Source organism: Varroa destructor, unplaced genomic scaffold (genome assembly GCF_002443255.2).
Source record: "Varroa destructor unplaced genomic scaffold, Vdes_3.0 BEIS01000002.1, whole genome shotgun sequence".
Classification (NCBI taxonomy): Eukaryota; Metazoa; Arthropoda; class Arachnida; order Mesostigmata; family Varroidae; genus Varroa; species Varroa destructor.
The window spans coordinates 40,873,880-40,894,362 of record NW_019211455.1 but is presented as its reverse complement, the minus strand read 5'-3'; the positions used below and the strand labels follow the sequence as shown (position 1 = coordinate 40,894,362).

General features: G+C 42.2%; 1 protein-coding gene across 1 annotated transcript in view; it reads left to right on the top strand.

The window, feature by feature from the left end:
• LOC111244383 (testin-like) overlaps window positions 1-20,463 on the top strand; it is a 137,486-nt gene extending 117,023 nt beyond the window's left edge. Inside the window, exon 10 of the mRNA XM_086978503.1 lies at window positions 20,294-20,463. Within this exon, the coding sequence (XP_086834629.1) occupies window positions 20,294-20,463 (170 nt within the window). The remainder of the gene's footprint in view (window positions 1-20,293) is intronic.
• Window positions 20,464-20,483: the final 20 nt, after the last annotated feature.

Genomic DNA, 20,483 nt, shown 5'->3' with positions numbered 1-20,483 from the left:
CCGTTAATTTGATGACGCTAAGATTGATATCGATGCTTTTCCGCCGACGCCTTTCCGCCAGGAATAACAGCCTCTTTCTTCATGTAAAAACATCATTTCCTGGACCGTTTCCGAAGTAAAAGCGTCTGTTTTTGCTGTACCATTATGATCTTCACCTTAGCCTTCAACGCATATTTATCCAAAAGATGTGCAGTTGCTGACAATGATGCTGGGTGCAAGCCTTCTAAATCTGGCAGGCCGAAGCCATTCGTTGTATCTTTAGGCTATACTGTGCTGTTTTTCTCCCGCCTTCTCTCTTGTCTATACAAAACGGCGTAGCTTCGATAATGAATCTACTTCAATGGGGCTTTCGATGAAGACCCCTTCCTGTTTCGCTCCCATGTTAGGATCTATTCGTTCAAGTCCCTGAATGCCATTTCTGTTAGCGAGTCATTCGTGACTTTTATGAAGTGAAGGTCTTTTAAGAGGAATTTCGGACGAGTCCGCAAGGTCTTGCAAGGAGGCTCAATGAGGAAGACCGTCATTTCTTCCATTGTTGTTCGAATTCGTTTATTCCACTTATTGAATTCTTTTACACGTTCATATCTCTTAGCGGCCTCTCATATATATACACATCTATGCTATAGTCTATGGATGATGGATTAGAGGCCTAGATAGTCAGGGCCATAGATCGAACCAGATGGCTGCAAAAGAAACATGGCAAGAACGAAAAGGTTTCTGTCAATATATTTTTCACCGTTTTTCGATTTTTTCCTTATAGGCCTTAGAAGAACTGCCAATGCTGGCTTAAGATAAGTACCGGACACTGCTGTATGGACCACAGCCTATGGCTAGTATTTTGTGGCACATAGGTCCTTCGGCAATTGTCCCTTAGAAAAGACCTCTATGGTTATCAAAAACGATAAAAAAACTAACGTACTACCTCATGATAACAGCTCGACCATGGTTTACGTTCCTCTCTACTTCGCGATACCGCTACAACTATATGTACTGATTAAAAAGTGAATGATGCTTGAGCATTCCTAGAATCTCATTTGAAAATTTAAGGCGGAACTGTTCACGTTTAAGAACTATTAAGGGATGAAACAATGATGCATTGTTGATCAAGTTCAAATCTATACATAACGGTAGGCTTGGATGTTGGCTGAAAATAAATTATTCGTTGGCGATTCGTATAGGGCAGTCACAAGGGCTCGATGTGTTATACTTAATATTATACATACCTCGCATTAAGGACAAATGGTGCAAATACTTGGTCAGACAACTTAACCGATAAATAGCATTTGGATAAAATTGAACATGTATGCTAATTATATGCGTAGTGATAAATCCCATAGTCTAGTTCTAAGATGCCGGGTTAGTCCACCGAATATCAGGTACTGATGAGAGCGGTTAGCGAGATCCCGCGATCGTAAGAGACCCCTACGTACTTCAATGGACTCCACATTATTTATGAATCCCGCACCCAGTTTTCTCAGCTTCAGAACCATTATATGTAAAAGCAATGGTTGCACGTATCGGTACATCCTTCTTTTTTTTTTTTCGAAAGCTGCGTCTCCTAACTTGAAATTCGGAGACTCTGGTTGCGAACCACTAAATCACAGTATTGGACAATGATTGTGGATTTTTTTGCCCCGCTACTTAATGCCATCCGTCGGGGTTCTTCAGTACGGGGCCGAGTTTCTAGCTTGAATGAACGCGATTAAATTTCGTTTATCTACCGCCAGAGTTGAAATGTGGGCTCAGCTGCAGTTTCCGATTCCCACTGCCCTGGGACGTTGTATAAGCTTGTCCTCGGCTGTGTAGGAATCCCGTTTCCGACGATTGGCAATCCTGATTACTTCCGGGTCGGAAGGAAAGGGCGCTCAGAGCTAAGCCGCAGGTCCTTCTGGGATACAGGACTGGAGGCAGCTAATGGCTTTGGTAGTGACAAGAGCACGCTCTCAGAGATAACCAGCAAACCAAACTTCCCTTTCCACTTCACACTGACAGAATCTGCTCCTCTAGGGGACCTTGGACCTAACAGTGTGAGACCGAATCGTCCTCACACTGAAATAAACGTACCTCACTGGGCGCGTATGGCCTGTTAGGCACGAGAGGCAAAGGCCTTATGGAGACTCTACCTAAATGCGTGCGCGTGTACAGAGTAATGAGTCACCAACTCCATACGCATACGCTTTGTTCCTGAATTAGTTTTACCTTGCGTTGTCTGCTTAGTTTTGTAGCACTTCATTATGCCGTGCCTCCCGGAGCGATTTCCAACTGTCGTGACAGCCGAGCTGACTTAGTGTGTGGGGCATTGGAAGTCACGTCGAAGGTTGTGGAGCTATAGAGGACAAAAACATTGGTTCTGTATACCTATCAGCGCTTGAATAGGGCGTAAACAAAACAGTGTATGTGAATCACATCTACGCTGTGATTATGCCCTGGGTTAACTAGCTCGTACGATTATCGCGTAAATTTGACACATAATGAGCTCACTACCTTTTAAAAAGTTTTAATATATAGTGTGGACAACTGTGAAAGATGAGCAGCATATGTCATGGTGGTTCTTGTACATGTTAGCAAACGTTGATTGAACCACAAGCCGGTATACTAATAGCTTAAGATTAAAGGATATTTTTTTGTATTAATATTCAAAGTTCGCGACCTTTCAAACACCGGGCTGAAACACGTATCGGACTAAGGTTTAAATCTCCAGCTTAGAGCACAAGTAGTCTTGTTAAAAAATCCACTAAATTCTTTATAACACCAGGTTTGCTGCCAAAGTCTGAGGTTTTAATGCTTATCCGTGACTCTACTCGCAACAGAGCAAGACCGCTTAGCAGACACGTTCATTCCGTATTGAAACCGAAAATAGATTCAACATATCCAACGGTCTGTGCATTTCTATGTACACCGCCTTGTATGGCCATTGCTTCCAAGGTATCCCATGTTCTGGTACACCACATCTGTGTTACGAAAGCAGAACGAATTGCCTGATCCCTCCTCTTGTAATTACACTAAGGGTTTCTGCGAAACCAGCCCTTTCTTTCTTTCCTACGTGCCCCTTCTCAACAGAATTCTGGTTGTGGCCTGCCCATAGCTGATCAGAGGTACATACGCGCGGTGGTTTCTGCTTTACTATACGCAATACGGAGGGTAGTATTGTTATCTAATTCTACTTAGCTTTTAGTTGACGACGTCTGCATCCATCCGTTCTCGTAATCTTTGCATCTTACCATAAGGTAACGGCTATTTGCGCGTGTTATTTTTATGCCGCACGTGCAGTTCTATGTGTACATACTCACACGCACGTACGCATACATCCATATTAATGTGTGTAAAACGTATCAACTGATAGTAAATGAAATGGCTGACCACAAAGCCGCCTGCCCTTAGTTTACATGTACACATACCGTCGTGAACGTAATCTATTCTTATAGGATGTACACGACCCGTATACGTGTACTCACGTATTTCATGCACAGGAGTCCTACTTACTCTTATACATCACAACTACCCCGCTTAACGTGCCATAGGTTTCAGTCTCCACAAACCCTAAAACTAACCACAATCACTCCCCCCACATAGCTCGTATATATTAATCGAGCTTAGCCTACTTCAATTTGTACAGTCTTCGTGGCCAGAACATAGCCAAAGCAACGGCAGGAGTTTTTCGCAACCGTACCATTCTGCCTTACTCTGAAGCAGCTATGTCTCTTATTTAGTCTCTATTTAGGTGGATAGATTATATGGTTTCTCTGATGTTGATGCTGGTGACCTACTCTGCTCCCGCACTCTGCAGCGGCAGAGGTAAGTCTCGTAACTAGGTCCCAGCGTTATTCTGTCGTCGCGCCATATCACGGGGCTCAGCGACAACGGGGGATAGCAAGAAGTTCTTAACTGCCTACGATGAGCCGATGGTAGCAAGTTGTTATAAGTCGGTCTGTCGGCTTGGCAACCTACCGTGGACCATGAAATAAAAGAAAGAGAAAGAGCATACTGTAAGGAAATGGAGAAGTCATCTGTAAACATGAGCGGATTGATAGAGGTTGAGTAATGGCTATCGTAAAGTGAACTGCCGCTAGTTAACTAGCTACTGGCTCTGCTTATGTATACCGAGGTATTTTCTCAGTGCTAGTGGTAGTTGTAGTCGTGCTGATGCGTCGTCATTGCTGCCGCCGTCGTTGGTCTTACGTAAAAACTGCAGAACCCCGCTAAATTCTGCAACTTCCTTTCACCCTCTTTTATCATCATCAGCCTCACCATCATCATCCGTTGGGCATCAACCGAACTCTAAGCGACTGCGCCTATCGTCACGTGGGGGGCATGTATGGGGTATGCGGTATAGTATACCGCATACCCCATACATGGGAGTACAACGTCGGTAGGGCACAACAGGATAGGTCCAAGTTTTTCTGGGCCGCTAGCAAAAGCACCCCTGCATCTTTCGCGTGAGAGCCCTCTCTCAAAACGCGCCCTTTCCATTTACACTTAGCCGGGCAGCCTGGCCGATGTGGCCCCGTTCGCACTGTTCGACAGCCTTTGGCGCGCAAACGCTCAGCGGGGAATTGGCGCTGCTGCATCCGTTACGGTTCCCGACAGACGCTGCGCGACCTGTGGCCGTCAGGGAAAGTTCTACGTAGTTCAATATAACGTGACACCGCGGAGAGTCACGGCTAACAACGTGCCTTTCAACGGTGTACTGTCCGTGATGCACAGTGATGTGACAGGACATAAAGCATGAGGTTATTCGCTTGTGTTTTACGATTCGTAAAGCGCCAATTGTAACTGTGTAAATGAGACAGAGGCTTCCGGAACCTCCAGAAGGCCAATACTATATAAAAAAACAGTGTAAGCAATAAGGAATCGAAACGTTTTGAGCTACCTACGAAAAGGAAGAGCTCGTTGACAAAAAAAAAACACTGAAAGAGCAACACCCTAAAAACTACAGTTTGATTTGTATAGCATCTGTTGATAATGTGCATGTGGTGGGTGCATATGTGTGTGCCAGTATGCCTGGAGCGCCAAACGAAACCGACCTGAACACATCTGGTACACCGTTACTGGTAGGAGACGGTAGCAGCCTGTCTGATAACTGCATTTCTAATTTAGACAGGGTGCCATCGAATCCAATAGGCCAAGTCGGGCAAATCAGCGACCCCGTTATTCTATTTTGGGTCAGCAAACGTGAAACGGGCCGGTGCGCCTAATGCGTGCGTCGCTACAGAACATACAGCGGGCAAAAAGTAGAAGCTGTCAGTCTGAGTTAACCATCGTCGTTCGGCTCACACTCCACATGAGCGTGAGATACGCATGAAACCACCGGCGCATCAACGCCACCATCAGCAATAACAACGAAAACTTAAACAATTTGAGCCAAGGCCCAAACCGCTAGCTTTTGCTCGAGGCCGGCTGAAGGCCAAGAGTTGGCCTAATATCTACTAGGCGCTAATGAACAGTCAAAAAAGAAAACCTAGTAGACTTGAATAGGTGAGGTATAAGCAGAAAAAAAAACGGCGTAGGGTGATTGCTTCGGATCTGAGTACGCAAAGGTGTACGCTTACAGGAAGGCAGGTAAAGGTCTGCTGATGTTGATCCGTTAAGGAAGCAACCCGATTTTCTACTTGTGTATATCCTCTCTGTATTGATAAGGTTAAAAACATAATACTAGCCAATAGATATAGTGAAATTTCAAAGTCAGCGATTGCAACTGTGATAAACGAACGGAATATGTAGCAGGGACATATTGAATCCTTGCCTCCTGACTGATTAGCAGCAATTAAAATACATTATCGTGAAATTTTCGCTTCCACGAATCAATCCGTAGATATTGCCAACGACACAATGCGTTTTTGGAGCGACTATTTGCCAGCACTTTGGCGTGAAGAGGGTACGTAACAAATCTCTAATTTAATAATTCCTTTTGCCTGTTGTTACAGAACATTGTACCTATTTTACTTTGGATAGGTACATATTGATTTTCAAAAATTTAACCATATTTTAACTATGACCTAACCGAAACAGTTGTCCTTAAAAGCCATGAGATAATTAATTTTCTATTACGTATAGAGCAAGCATAATTTAATCACAGCTGTGATTGAGCATTACGCATGTTTTCAACTTACTCCAGTGTTACGTAGTTTAAGTTGGTTAACTTTTGATGATCTACAATATTACAACTGAGGCTTTTAAGGTTTCATTTAACGCTAATTCACAAGCTTCTTGTTAGGCAGCGACAAATATTGTTTGATATCATATAGTTATGCCCGATGGCATCTAGGCATAGGTGTTTGTAAGCCAAACTAGCCTCAAACGCCTGACATGCTTGAAAGTAGCTCCGCGTCGGCGCTGATTAAGGGTTCAACGACACCTTGGTTTCGCTTGAAATTAAAAGATGATGACTCGCAGACAGCTGTTCTGTCTCGTCTAGGCCTGCTAAGCGTATGTCTTTCAATCAGGTCGTTTTTTTTGTACAAAACGGAACGTATTCAGACATATATATATGTCATCCTTATAGCTTCCTAAGGGCATGGTAAAGTTCATGTGTACTTGTGTCAAAATAAATGTGACCCATTAAGATGTAAAAAGGTAATTTATATGTTAATGTATATATACTGGTAAGTTCATTTTTGTCCCGACTGCGGCTCTCACAGGAAACGTATGCTTGCAGTAGAACAATCGTCAATGTTTTTAGCACAATTTTTCCCAGTTACAGAGACGAAATGATGCCCACTTCTAGTTATGCCGTTATCCTTGTACGGTATTGCTACGTTATCTCTATCCTATATCATTTAATGCCCCCTTTACGAAATAGCTTCGTACAGTTGTAACGAGTTACGATCATTTCGGTCGACAACATGGCCGCCTTCCCCCTGTGCGCATTGCGCAAACCACGACTCGTCAAAACGACTCCCTGTGACAGTTTCTTCCCATGCGTTCGAACGGCTCGTAATAAGTCCTGTTTAACGGTCAGATTTGACAGTGAGATTACATGGAATAATACGATATCTGCGCACGTTACGGTACGCACTCAGCCTCGCGTTTACTACAGTTTCCGCCGTTGTGCTCAAACCGTAAACGTCGAACCATTAAACGGAAATAGAGGTGTCTGCGTTGACATATCAACATTTATTGGCTAACTTGCCAAGTCGTCAGACAGTTTTTGCTCTGAAAAGCCACCTATCTGAACGGGTGTATGAATGGACGGACGAAACAGCGGCGAGTGAAGTCCACCGCTGTCTTATAAGATCACTTGTCTGGTCACATTTATCTGTTAGATACCCATCTTACGTGTATGCTCAATGCAAATATTGGTGGTGTAAATCTACGCACTTGTGCCTCATCCGAGCATCAATTTCTGTGAAGAACTACCCTAACTGTTTCACTTTAATAGAGGTATTAGTAAAAGGACGGCGTAGTCTAGATAGCTAAAGCTTTTCGTTTTGAGAGCGTTGTTAGTGTAGCTATAAACTAGCAAGCGAATCTCAGCGAGATGCTAACAACTAGAAAATTATGTCATAAGAAGTTAAGATGAAATAAGGACCTAGGTCTGTTGCCAAACTCCCGATGAGCCTGACAAGATTCATCTTACCGTAAAAATTATAATAATGTGAAAAAAAAGGAGCCGGACAATGAACAGGGGCGTGATTCTCTGTAGTGAGATTCAACCTGTCTATCTATTGGTGGGCATTGTTAGCGCTTGAATCGATGCAATGTGAGAGTTCTTATTTAGGCCAAGCACGACAAGATATTACTTGATTACCCATAGTAGAAGCTGCTGTAAGCACAGATTTTGATTTCTTCATGTTGGCAGCAAAAGCAAGCGAAGGTAAGTCTTGTTTAAAGAGATCAGCATTTGTAATGAGATAAGAAAATTTGATCTACTAGTTTATTCAATTCACAAGCTTCATATCAGAAGAAGGTAACTATCTTCATGAAGAATTGTTTCTTCGGGCTGCTTGGCTTTTCCCGACGCAACGCTGACTTAACCACTTATCAAATTCACTATAAAGTTACGTAACCACTGCAATTGTTGTGTACACAAATGAATCTATCTAAAATAGTGTAAGTCGCTGTCGAGATACGTCCAGCTAATAAGTAATAGTTCTCTAAAGTAATACGTTTTGCCGTCCTAGATAAGGCCAAGCTGTTAATTACATTTCAATTTTGATAACTATTTAAAGCGCCTTGAATATCTATTACCCCCATCACTGCTACTACGCTGGCTGTTTATCCTCTATCAAACTAAATCAACTTCTCAGGACGCTGGACTACGAGATGTTAGGCCGAGATTGTTAATTCGCAGCTGATAGATACCAAGTTTCCTCTCACTAATTAAAGGTTTTTCTTTTTCTTTTTTTTTTTGAATTAGACTGATCGAACGTGTTCGATTTCAGATCCGCAAAACAACGATAGACAGTCATATTAAATCGGTTAGCAATCAGAAACTAGAACATGTATTATGGATCAGTGTGTTCCATACAAAAACTAACCGTTCAGAAAAAATGTTGTCTTATCGAAGCAACAGCCTATTTGTAAATGGCTGTGAAGATGATAAAATTATATCCCGATCGAGTCGTTTGCTACATTCAAGAGCTTGTACTAATTGCGGAATTCAATATATAATAAAAATACATGTGAGGGGTGCGTATTTCAGCCGTTCGCAACTTAAGCAAAGTTTTTTTTTTTTTTTTTTCTTAGATGCTCGTTGAATTGACATTTATGTCAGACAGTTCCGTACAAACGATTCAACTGCTGCTTAGTAACTGCAATCAACGAGAGGAACTATGTTTCTGAAATGATTTTCAAGTCTATTGGTTACTTGTAACGCCCCTTTATCCATACCTTCCGGGAACTATTGGAAGACTATTTTGATGTGCTTGTATCCGTGATGCCGCTACTCTGACCTGTTCAGGAAGCCGGGAGGAAACAAAGTGTTCAACGTACCCCTGATTAAGCGGCGTCTAGGCGGCGTTTGCTTAAGCAGGTCAGTAACTCTTCGTGAGTAGTGATGCGGATCAGGTGTCGTAGCGGAACGTTCGCTCGTGTTCCGAAAAAAGTCATCATGATCCATTCACTCTCGTTATTGAAACGAACTTATCTACTACAGCCCTATGAAAAGCATAATCAGAATTTTAGACGCCTCTGACAGACCGCTGGGAAGATGATCCACATCGACGGGCTATGAACCAGATATCAGTTCTGACCTATGAATATGCAATTTTCAAGACTCAGTTAACAGATGATATATTTAATATTGGGCATGAGTAAGCATACAGCCTCCATACGCTCCGAGTCACGTACAAATCCTAGTTCAAATCTAACGCCCGTTCTACTCGCTCCTTACCAAATTTTCCCTAGACGTACATTTAGCAGTTTCATATAGACCAAGTTTTTTTAGTATTGTATTATTCATCATGCCAAATGTCGGGCCTTAAGGATGATCCCGCTTTCGTACTATTACGTTTATAATTCAGCCCCTTCAAATCTTTTATCTTGTCTAACCCACCTGTGCACCCTGTATCAGTGGCTGGCTCGACGGATACACGATTCTAGACCATTTCTTCGACCAGTTCGACGGAACATTTGTACCACTCGTGGTTCAGTACCCCCGGAAGCCCCACGAAAGCAGTTGAGCCAGACAACGCACCACATCCATTCGACTTGACGCGCTCGCTGCTTTTACGTTTTGCGTCCGTATTCCCAACTTGTTACTGCAGACAAATGCTTGCTTCAGCAGTGGCAAAATGATATTCGGCCGTTACTTAGGCCACGTTGTTAAAATCATACGTTTTTGCTGCCTCGCGAACTCTTGCCGCTTGCACGATAAGTGTTAATATAACGATAAGTAGGACCACGTCCCAGGTGAACAGGGATCTCGTACTACCAGCAATGTCCGCGATTCCGGTAAACAGTGAACATGTAGACTTTTGGGAACTGTCATCCCCCGTCCAAAGCCAATATAGGAAGGGAGAACATGTATTAAACAGGAGTAACGCGTCAACATTTTTTGTCACATATCCCATTAGGGATAACATAGGAAGATCTCCGGAAAATGTTTTCATTTACAGGAAAGCTGACAATCCGGTACTATTTGAACCAATCGGCAGAAACAAATAAGGCTGGTATGCAAAGCAAAGAGCAATTCGTATATAAATGGCGTCCTTATTATTATTAACGACGTTTTGACCATAGCAGCAAAATGTCTGGGTTGAGGTTATAGCTGTCTGACGTGAGAACTATTGAGGTTACGAGAGAGCAGAAAGGACACGTTATCAGAAGGCAGCTAGCCAGCAAAATTAGCTGGATCGATCGAAGCAAAATTAACTGTAACAATAAAAAAAAAAAAAAGCCTAAATTAGGGCGGCCCTCCCAGGCGATAGGGACATTGCCTGAACGCACGAATAGAAACTGAGTCTAACACGCTTGGACGTTGGCCGTATGCGACATGATTACATAGAGAATAACAATGGATAATAATTGCGTTATTACGTTTGATAAAAGCGAGCTTGAAAGTTGTAGTGTCCACGGAGTGTCTCAATATCAAACATTGGCGCTAGTGTTTTATCTAACAACAGCAATCAAAGGTGGATTTATATACATAAATGACCCAAGACAGCGCAGTACTCATCGCAGATCCCAGAACGATGTTACAGAGTTATTTGTTGTTATATTGTTGAAGTGCGAAAGCGCCTTTTCATGCGACTGCTTATGTGTTTATACTAGCGCCAATGCTTGAGCCTACTCTCTTTTCTCCTAACATTCGTTGACTTTATATCCGTTGGAAAAAGGGAAATTGAAATGTTCTATTATGCACTGCCTTATCATATGCCTATATTACCCTAGTTTGGTTGTCCTTATTTCTTTGAAAGGATTAATTGTATTCACGTAGCAGCACCCCAACGGTGGCAAGCGCCCGTTTGCCACCGTTAGGGTACTGCTAGGGAAACAGTCTACCAAGAAAAGACATTTCTCTTTCTAAACGTACATCCTATCAGTTACTGTTCAATGCCCAATGACCATCTGCTGCTGTCATTTTCCACTTACACACGGTTGGTGGAAAAAATGGCGTCTCGAAGCACTGCTTCACCTGTTTTGCTACACAGAGCGCCACTTTACATAGTGATCTACTATTACCCGAATACGTGTGCGCCATGAGCAGCCCCCATTCTGCCTAAAGTTAAGCGCTTGTATTCCGTTGGCAGCGCATGATAGCGCTGGCCTTACTATCCGCCGACATCGCAAACTTCAATGGTACCAACGCTATGACCAATCCAAGCCGGTCCAGTCTAGACGGCCTAGTCCTTGAAATCTACCCGCAGTACGAGTAACCTAGAGCCTAAATACAAACTCTGAATGCGGGCGGTGTTGCAGAGGTGACCTTTGCATAGTATTGGTTATGCAATATACTTTATGCTCATATGTCAGACACATATCAGAACACGGACGAAGAGATCTGAAGCGAGATGTCTTTGGCAAAGTATTCGTTGGAGGCCTATTTACCAGACTATCTAATCACATCCAAACTGTGTTGTTATAGTATAGATTCGTAAATTGGGGTCGCACTCCAAAGACTCTATTAGTAACGTCTAAGAAAGCAACCAGTAGTTATCAACGTTAGTTTGTGCCGACCCTAAATAAACTAAAGTATTTGAATGAAGATCTTATCATACAGTCACTTAGAATGTTGCAGTGGGTCGCACGTTCACCTAGCTCAGTTAATGACACGGTAAAAGGTTACATTTATTATGATTCTGTTGGATTACAAACAGAATAGGACCTTTAGAGTGTGATCCAATGCAGCAATTTATTTAGAATGATCACTTAAAGAAGGTTATGGTTAACAATTCCATAATTATCTAAGGCATATAAATGGTAACGAGATTAAGCAATTTAGAACTAGCGCACTCGAATTATATCGCTGATATCACATTATATCTTTTCTATGAACTTGTTTCTTGTTTGTTTCAGTTTTTTTTTTCTTTGTTTCACCGCGGAGTCTCTCTATTCACTAGACATCCGGCATTCTAAGCACATCTAGAGCACAGAACTGGGCCTACACTTTTCCACTTCTTATGTTCTAACTACAATAAAAAAACGCGATAGACATTAATTCCATATATCTGTTTTACTGTCGACTTGAGCAATAGCCCCGTCAAAGACATCGTAGTGGTCAGCGAGAAATCAACAGAAATCATCAAAGCTAAGAAATTACCTTCGTTGGCTAAACGGCATTCTCATAAATCGGCATTAGAAAAGAGAAAAAATAAGCACAACGGGCATGCAAAAAACGCCTTTGAAAATTTCCATAAACTATGCTAGTAACTCTTTAGGGTGCCTCAAGTCAAGGCATCTGATGCGACCAGCTACGCCTATATATGGCCCCCTATCTTCTTTCCTCGCACCCTTCCATTTGTCATGGTTTCATTTTACATGTCGTGAAATTTCTTTGTAACTAATGTACAAAAAAAAAAAAAAAAAAAGGTAAAGACGCAAGACAAACAAGATTGATGGTCTCAGTTTCGAGTTTCGAAGCCTTTTCCTCAACAACGCCAACGATGGCGGTGGATAGACAGTTGATGGACAACCCTCAGGTTCCGTCGGGAAAAACTGAGGAAAATGATGATGATGAAAATATAAACGACAAGAAGTTTTACTATATCCACAACTGGCAGTAGTGCTATCGGTATCGAGGGATTATCGTCTGCTGATTCTGTGCGGAGACGAGGTCCGAGGTCACTTAATCATTGGTCAGTCAGATCATTGACTCAGTGATGTCCGCTAAGCTAAGGAACAGATCCTGGCATAGGCACACGGTTCGTTTCGTGCTGAGGGCCAGCCGTGCGTCTGAGGCATGCCTAACGGTGATCCCGGGCGTAGAATTCAAAACATAGAGAAATTAAGGAATGGATATTCTTTAGTGCCGCGAGGATCGCGAATTTTCGGAACGTTTTTTGCACACTGCTATTGGAAGACCGGAGTAGTCAAAAACTGACGGGCTCCGACTGTGATTGACTAATGGATGATGGTTATAGCCCCTGCGGCCATCGATTCAATGTCCCGATCCCGCTGAGGGCATCGTGGTTGGTTTAAAGTTTCGAAGCTTATTGTGCACGAAGCGGAAGGTTCTTTGATTGTTGCAGGTCTGTTGGGGAGAGCGACACCTATTGGGGTGAGGGAATTGGGAAACGACACGGTTTACACATGCAGTCTAATGCTTGGATCGACAATCACGCTTGTAAAATATATTATAATGTACTAGAGATCAGCGTTACCCCGCTGGGCCAACAAAAGGTGGATAGTTTCGTCTGTGGAGCCAGTAGCTGGAGTTAGATTTTCGACTGTTTACACTAAATCCAACATTTTGACTGGTGTAAAAAGCTGCTTTATAAGAATATTTGCTCTTACTGCGGTCAACAAACCTAGGAGGGCCATATCTGTCGACCGCTAAGCATCTAAGAATAGCTCGTTCTGTTCAAGAAAGAAGAACAAAACTGAGCCCTATGCGCATAGTAAAACGTTATATAGTCTCTTTCAGGTCAAATATAGGGCAAATATATGTACTTACGTGTATCAAAAGCGGTTAAATTAGTACAGTAGCAGACGCATATCGTTAAAAAGAACTAATTAAAACCTAATAAGCTATAGGTCGCGTCCATGAAGTCCTAGCCTCAGCTACTGACCTAAACTGGCCTTTGGCCCTTCAAATATCAGTCGAAGAAGTAATCGAGCCAATATCCTCAAGCCTTTATTAATATATTTATTTAGTCAATCATTGTAAAGCATGTCGTTAGCGGGGTCAAAAAGAATTTAGCCAGAAGTTCAATTGTCAAAGCCATCACCGCGACGCGATGGCTATTGTTCGGCGACCCTTACTGGTATTACAAGAAATTAGTGGAAACGTAGCTTATACGGGACATTTTGATTAAAGGCAACACTCACTCCCTCCCGTATCATTTTATGCTCGATTTTAGACATGTCTAAATGATCTGTATCTGGCAGAAGCGTGTTCGTCTGATATCTGGGTATGACCGATTGCATTCATCCATCTGACAACGTGACGTGTTACGTCCTCACATGTTGCCAATCCGTATAGGCAGCTTATAATTCTGCGCCTGTCGTTAATATCATAAGGCCATAATGTATATGGATATATGAAATCGATGAAAATTACCTACATTCACATTCATTATTGCATAAATAGACGTGCTGTACGTTTCGTTTTACCCTGTTACGTGCAGATAGTATCACCTGACAAGCGATATGGCTTCGTTTACGACACATTGGTACGCCCGGCTGTATAAGCATTGTCACCAATATATATATATATATATATATATATACATACATGTATAGGCTTGTCGCTTTTTTACTAAGCTCGCTCCCATTTCAAAAATTCACCATTGTCGTCCTCTAATCTGAGTGAAAGCCAATACACGCGCTCCGATCACTCCCAAGCGTCAAATTGGGTCTTATTTTCGATTCACTGAGGGGAGTTACGAAAGTATTGGCTGACGTTTTTCTCAGATCGCACGATCGGACATCCTGCTGCTCATAACAAATCCGACCATCTGTAGTGCTCCCTAATCAAGGTTGCCCAGATATCGTTTTTTTCGATACTAGCAAAATCGACTTTGCCAAGAAGGTGCGAGGTAAGTGTAATCTCTAGCGCTTGCCAACGATGCACAGGGGACCCTAAATACATGACACTAATACTGCGTTCTAGAAAAAGAACACTTGTAAAGAAATTCAATGGTGGAGATATTGATGGCTCGATTGTACCAAGATTTAACTACTACTTAGACATTGTCCTATTTTTCTAAGGTAGCGACTTTACTTCGCAATAAAGGCTCGGTGTAAACTGAAGTGTCAACCAAGAATTATGACGTGAACATCAATTCATTCTGATATAGGCTACGTATTTCTGCTTGAATTGGAATATCAGCATGGCGCTGATGCGTTATCATTGAATCGAAACAAAACCGGCGCTTACGATACAGTCGAACCACACTAGCGGTACCAACGACTTTCGTGCCATAGAATTTGAACCCCGTATTGATTCTTTGAGAAAAAAAAACTATGTTGATAAGTTATGTTGACGTAACATTCGACAGTGATATTGATTTATACATAGTGTACTACGCAAAGCACAGTGCTTTGCCCTTAGTTAAAGCAGAAACAGCTGCTGCTATTTCAGGCCATTACTGGATGTTATGACTTTATTGATTTGTTCAAAATAAGTCCAAATGACAGCAAGCTTTTGATTGTACGAAAAACTACCTGAAAAAGCCTGTGTCTGCGTCTCCCAGATAAAAGGATAGAGCCTCTGTCAACAACAGTTGCTTGAAGGTTCTTCTGAACTTTTAGAGGTCAGGCTTGTGCGTGGACGAAGGCGATAGCATTTGTAGTGAATTAACTATACAATGGTGCTCTGGCTAGAGTTAAAATTAGTTCTGAAGAAAAGTAATACGGCAACAGCAGTAGCGCTAAAAAGATATGGAGTGAAGTATGCCATCTATAGAATTGGTTTTTGTTGAGGTCCCCATTACTTCGGGAAGTGTTGTTCCTCTCCCAAACAACGGCGATGCGCTCAATAGAGGCTAATTCATTACTGATGAATCTGTATTTCAAGTTACTATTAGATCCAGCTATTGGCCGCACATGTACTACGGGGAGACAAGACAAATGTAAAAGCAGCTATGCTACATTAGCTGAGACATTCTAGCTGTCTAAGCTGAGCTACATTCTGAGAAGTAGCAACTTTTTTCTGAGATGATCTGATCGTCTTAGCTCGCTCTACAAATGTGTTTATCTATAATAAACGAACAAATTCACCAGTTCTTTCCGCTCCGAGGGTGGTTCCAGCTGATATACGCTAAGCCTTTTCCTACCGATTAGCGTTTTCATTGCCAAAACCTTCAGTCACTGGTTCGGCCCCGATGACCACTTCAGATGAGATCATTCTCAAGGGCCGCAACGTACGATATGCAGACACAGTTTACGTCAGGGCTCCCCCGCTGAAGTTACACAGTTTAGCCGCCATGTAGCCCGCCCTTCTTTCTGTCTAGCCTCATTGACCTCTAGAGTTTACGGGGGCAGGGTTATATTCTAGTGTCATCAGCGTCGTGAAGTTGTTGCCATGATAAACTTGTGCCAGCTTTGGCGCAGCAGCCGCTGACGGCAGCTGAAACGGCCTGATGTCCCCATGAGAGACTTGAGTGCTGTATGTTGTTGTGCTGTCATAGCCGTAATCGATTTAAAGGTACCAAGGCCGTCACTACCCCGACCTTTATCATATCGGCCTTGGAGTGAGGCCTTGGGATCTTCGACCCTAAAGTCGCTTTTGTCATTTTACTGTTTGCATGCAGGACAACGCTGCGTTCAGGCGTGTGTATGGATGTGGGCGCGAAGTTTCATTATCAAGGTCAATGCTGACTCGAATTAGAGGACAGCACATGTTCGCGAAATACTTTGTATGTAATTGCGTTCTGAGTGGCCCGAATAGCGCTAGAGACGTAAATCTAATCGGGAAACAGCTAAAGATAAATGATAGTACTTATGTCGTCTAGTGCTGGACAAATTTTGTCAAACAAATAGCTAATCTGTATATTTTATGTTGGATATCAGCGATAACTAGAAATTAATTTAGACAATGCCAACATTTTAAAATATCACTTTACTTTTGCGGAGACCTATTCACAAAGCGTTTTTATAATGATGGCGATACCCGCAGATTCGTATGTAACTTCGGAAGAAAAGCAACAGAAAGGAATCAGCCGTAAAATCTGGAGTTGACGAGCCTAATGATGATAACTATTTTTCATTCACTTAAGTTGTATAGTACTTGTGAGTTACTGGCGCGCATCGGATCAGTGACTTCCGGTGTCCTTCAACCGGGTGCCCTACCCGTATAAAGCACTGCATCGGCTTGATAAACACGAACTGTAGAACAGGAAAACACCTTCTATAAATCGAAACTCATTTCTAATACGAATAAACTGTAGTACATTAAATACGTCCGATTTAATGGCACTTGCAACAGCACCCAATAACCACTGACTGATAGGCCAATTAGCGTGACGCAAACCTTGCGAATGAGCCTTAATGACATGTTAGTTGTGCACACGTTATGCCCCTTGATAGCTCTTGAAGCATTTCTATCACTCAGTAATGTCACTTCATCATTGCACAGCATTAAGATGCTGTAAGTTATTTTTGATTATTTCAAACCATGATGCCAGGTCCAGGAACCAGCAGACTTGATCGCGAGACAATGAATACATCGTATCGATCGGGACAAGAAAAATCTACGTAAACCAGTTGACGATGTGCTTCATTCTGCGTAGCCTATAGTCGTTCTTTGAATACACGATAGGGGACTGTCAACGAAAAGCGGATGTCACCAGCTCTCGATTCATCCGTTCGGGCTGACCCAGTTTTGTGTGTGTGCTACAGCCCGAACAAAGGAACTTAATGTTGACAGTAGCTACCCAAATAGGAGCGAATCGTTGTGTTGTCAGAATGTTTATAACGACGATACAAAAGGGTTTTCCTGACTTTTCATGGATTGTTTTTATACGATTCTCGAATAAATTTATTCAGATAGCGTCCCTGTAAAAGTCGGACTTTGGCAGTTATATGTGCAACCGTGCTTAACTCACGGACAATCGGCTCGAGTGGATATCAGTGGATCCATCGAACAACACCTCTATATAAATACAAAAGTGCTCACTACATACCAAATATTTGTAATGTTTTACATGTTTGTTTTCCATCGCGACATCTATAAACTAGTAGCTCTTACGATTTTTCTTCGTTTGGCGAACATCAGACCTAGTTAACTAAACCAGCCTAAATTTATAAAAGCAAAAACGATCCAGCACGTCAATTCAGTGCTCCCTCCTACAAACTGCTATCATTCTGATTTCGCCATTATAAAGCCGCTTTACCACATATCTACCTCGATGCTTGCCTCCACACACACTCACGCGGATGATATCTGCTATTCAGTTGGATAGGCAGGAACCAACAGAATTTTAGCCAAACTAGCAATTTTCCCTTAGTAGGAAAAGTTCGAAAAAATTAAACCGATCATTAAGCGCCTCTTTCGCTTTGCCCCGTGCACGCACCTTCTTTTTTTGGGTTCCATCTATCGAACGCCCGACGATCCAACGTCACTTTTTTAAACTCTCATCTGTGTCTTTTGTTCGTATATATAATGCGATAGCTCGCTGACGGCTTTTCTTCCTCTCCTTTTCCCCGATTAAGATTTCCTCTCAAAGCGCCTCTTTTCACCGTTTCTTGACTTTTGTAGTCGGTCCTAACAGAACCTACCTATCTACACTCACATACCTGTAACGATTTCCTTCTCGGGGCTCGATCGTTGCTTTTTTTCGTTCTGGGCTGTAGTGTTTTTCTGTGGGGTGAAGTTGTGTGGATTTGTCTGCTAGCGTCAGACTAGCTGATATGTGTATTGTATTGTATTGTTTATACTAACGTTTTAGTGTCATTGTTTTGATGACGTTATAATTATTATTTGGTCAATGTGACTATTGTTTTTACTGTTACTATTGCTATCTCATTCTGCTCGTCTAGAGCCAAGCTCCGTTACGTCGACTACGTCACGTTGAGTGAGGCGTTTTACTGGACGTATCATGAGCAGCCAACGTAGGCTAGTACTACGGTCAAAATGAGGCACGCCTTGTCATAGCATTATTGCCCGTCGCTCATCTGCTTGGTTTCGGTTTTACGTTATATATACTACATATCCTCAGATGAGTCAATGACACCGAAGCGGTAACTGTAGCAGTGTCACGTATCAAATACGCAGAGAAGGGAAACGTGCAAGGGTAAAAAGATGTATGACAGTTAAAAATCTGCTGCACTTACTATATATCAACTGGTCATGAAGTCGTGCGCAGACGGGCCTGTTGACGCTTTTTGACATGGGTCTGTCAACCCGAATGATCGATGCTCAATGCACCTGTGGCTGACGTCTGGTAATGCGGTCCGATACCATTGGAGACCGAACGGAGCTTTTCACACGGGCGCTGTTTTTGCCAGTGTGTATAGAGGCGCCTGATGGTGACGATAATAATAATCGTCATCGTTGTAACTATCGATAGCGTTTGTTCGGTCTTTAATGTATTTCCATGTTTGTTGTTGTCAATATAATCTACGCCCAGTTTCTTTTTTTTTGTGTTGCTTTCTCGGTTACAAACCGCCATATCGATTTCGCTCATAATTAGATTATATTCTGATGCTCTTAGTTTGATCGTTTTGCTCTTAATGAATTTTAATCGTTGAAATGGAAAATAAGGCTCATAATAAAGAGCTTTATTTGTAGATTGCGCTTTTTTTTTGTCTGTGTGCAAATCTGCTGGCAAATCTAAAACGACAATGACTTCAACACTGAAAATCAATTAAAAACTTTTGGAATTATATAAATTATAATTAATTGACCGCTAGTAGTCATTTTTTTAGAAATGAGACAGCGTATGCAAGTTCTCTTATAGCTATTTGTATACCAAACATCAATTGGGAAGTGCAAAGTCACCTACTATCTGCTACTCGACGAATTTCGTCGATTTAAAAATCCCATATATAAAGCTTACTTTTCAATTGATATATCCTGTCTCTAAATTACTTAAGCGCAGCCACTCATTTAGTCCCCGAAAGTTTCATCAAATCCACCTCTATTAGATCACATGCTATCTAGTAGCAAAAATATAGAAGGGCGGGACACGTCAGTCAGTTCCCAATATTGTGACACGTCGTTCCCACAACTCCTAACTCACTGACACGCAGCCGTGTTGCTTGGTTTACGAAGTCTTTATACGCCCCCCAGGGGGTTCACATATAAAGTTCGCTCTCGTATCAGGTTGCTGTTGCTTCTGCATTTGTTAACTTGTGCCTGGGTCGGGCCCGTTTGGCAGTCTTCCAACAGCGAAATGACGCCATTCCTCCAGGGACTGGATATGGTACCACTATTAAATTAGATGCTGATTGAGCTTATACCCGAGATATATATATAGGATTGCAGTGTAAAAGTCACTACTGTTATTGCGTAGAAATGATACCTGTAGATTGTTTTCATTACACAGGAGGCAGATGGTATACTGATAAGCAACTAAAAACTGGCTAACAAATTAATGACGCCCAGAGCTTGAGTAAGTGGACCAACTGAATGGTTGGGTTTGGGTCTGCTACTTATAAAAGCAGCTTAGCTAAACTTATATTCACGACGATAACCAACATATACATGTATATATGTGTCTTCACGCGTGCCTTGGGTTGTTTAATTGTACAGGTACGAAGAAGATGGAGTATAAGGGCCATCAGTGGCATGAGAAGTGCTTCTGCTGCGTCGTCTGCAAAAATCCAATTGGGACTCGCTCCTTTATCCCACGCGACAATGACATCTACTGCACACAATGTTATGAGGAGAAATTTGCCACCAGGTATATAAATATTCAATAATTAAAGTTATTTATTTTCAT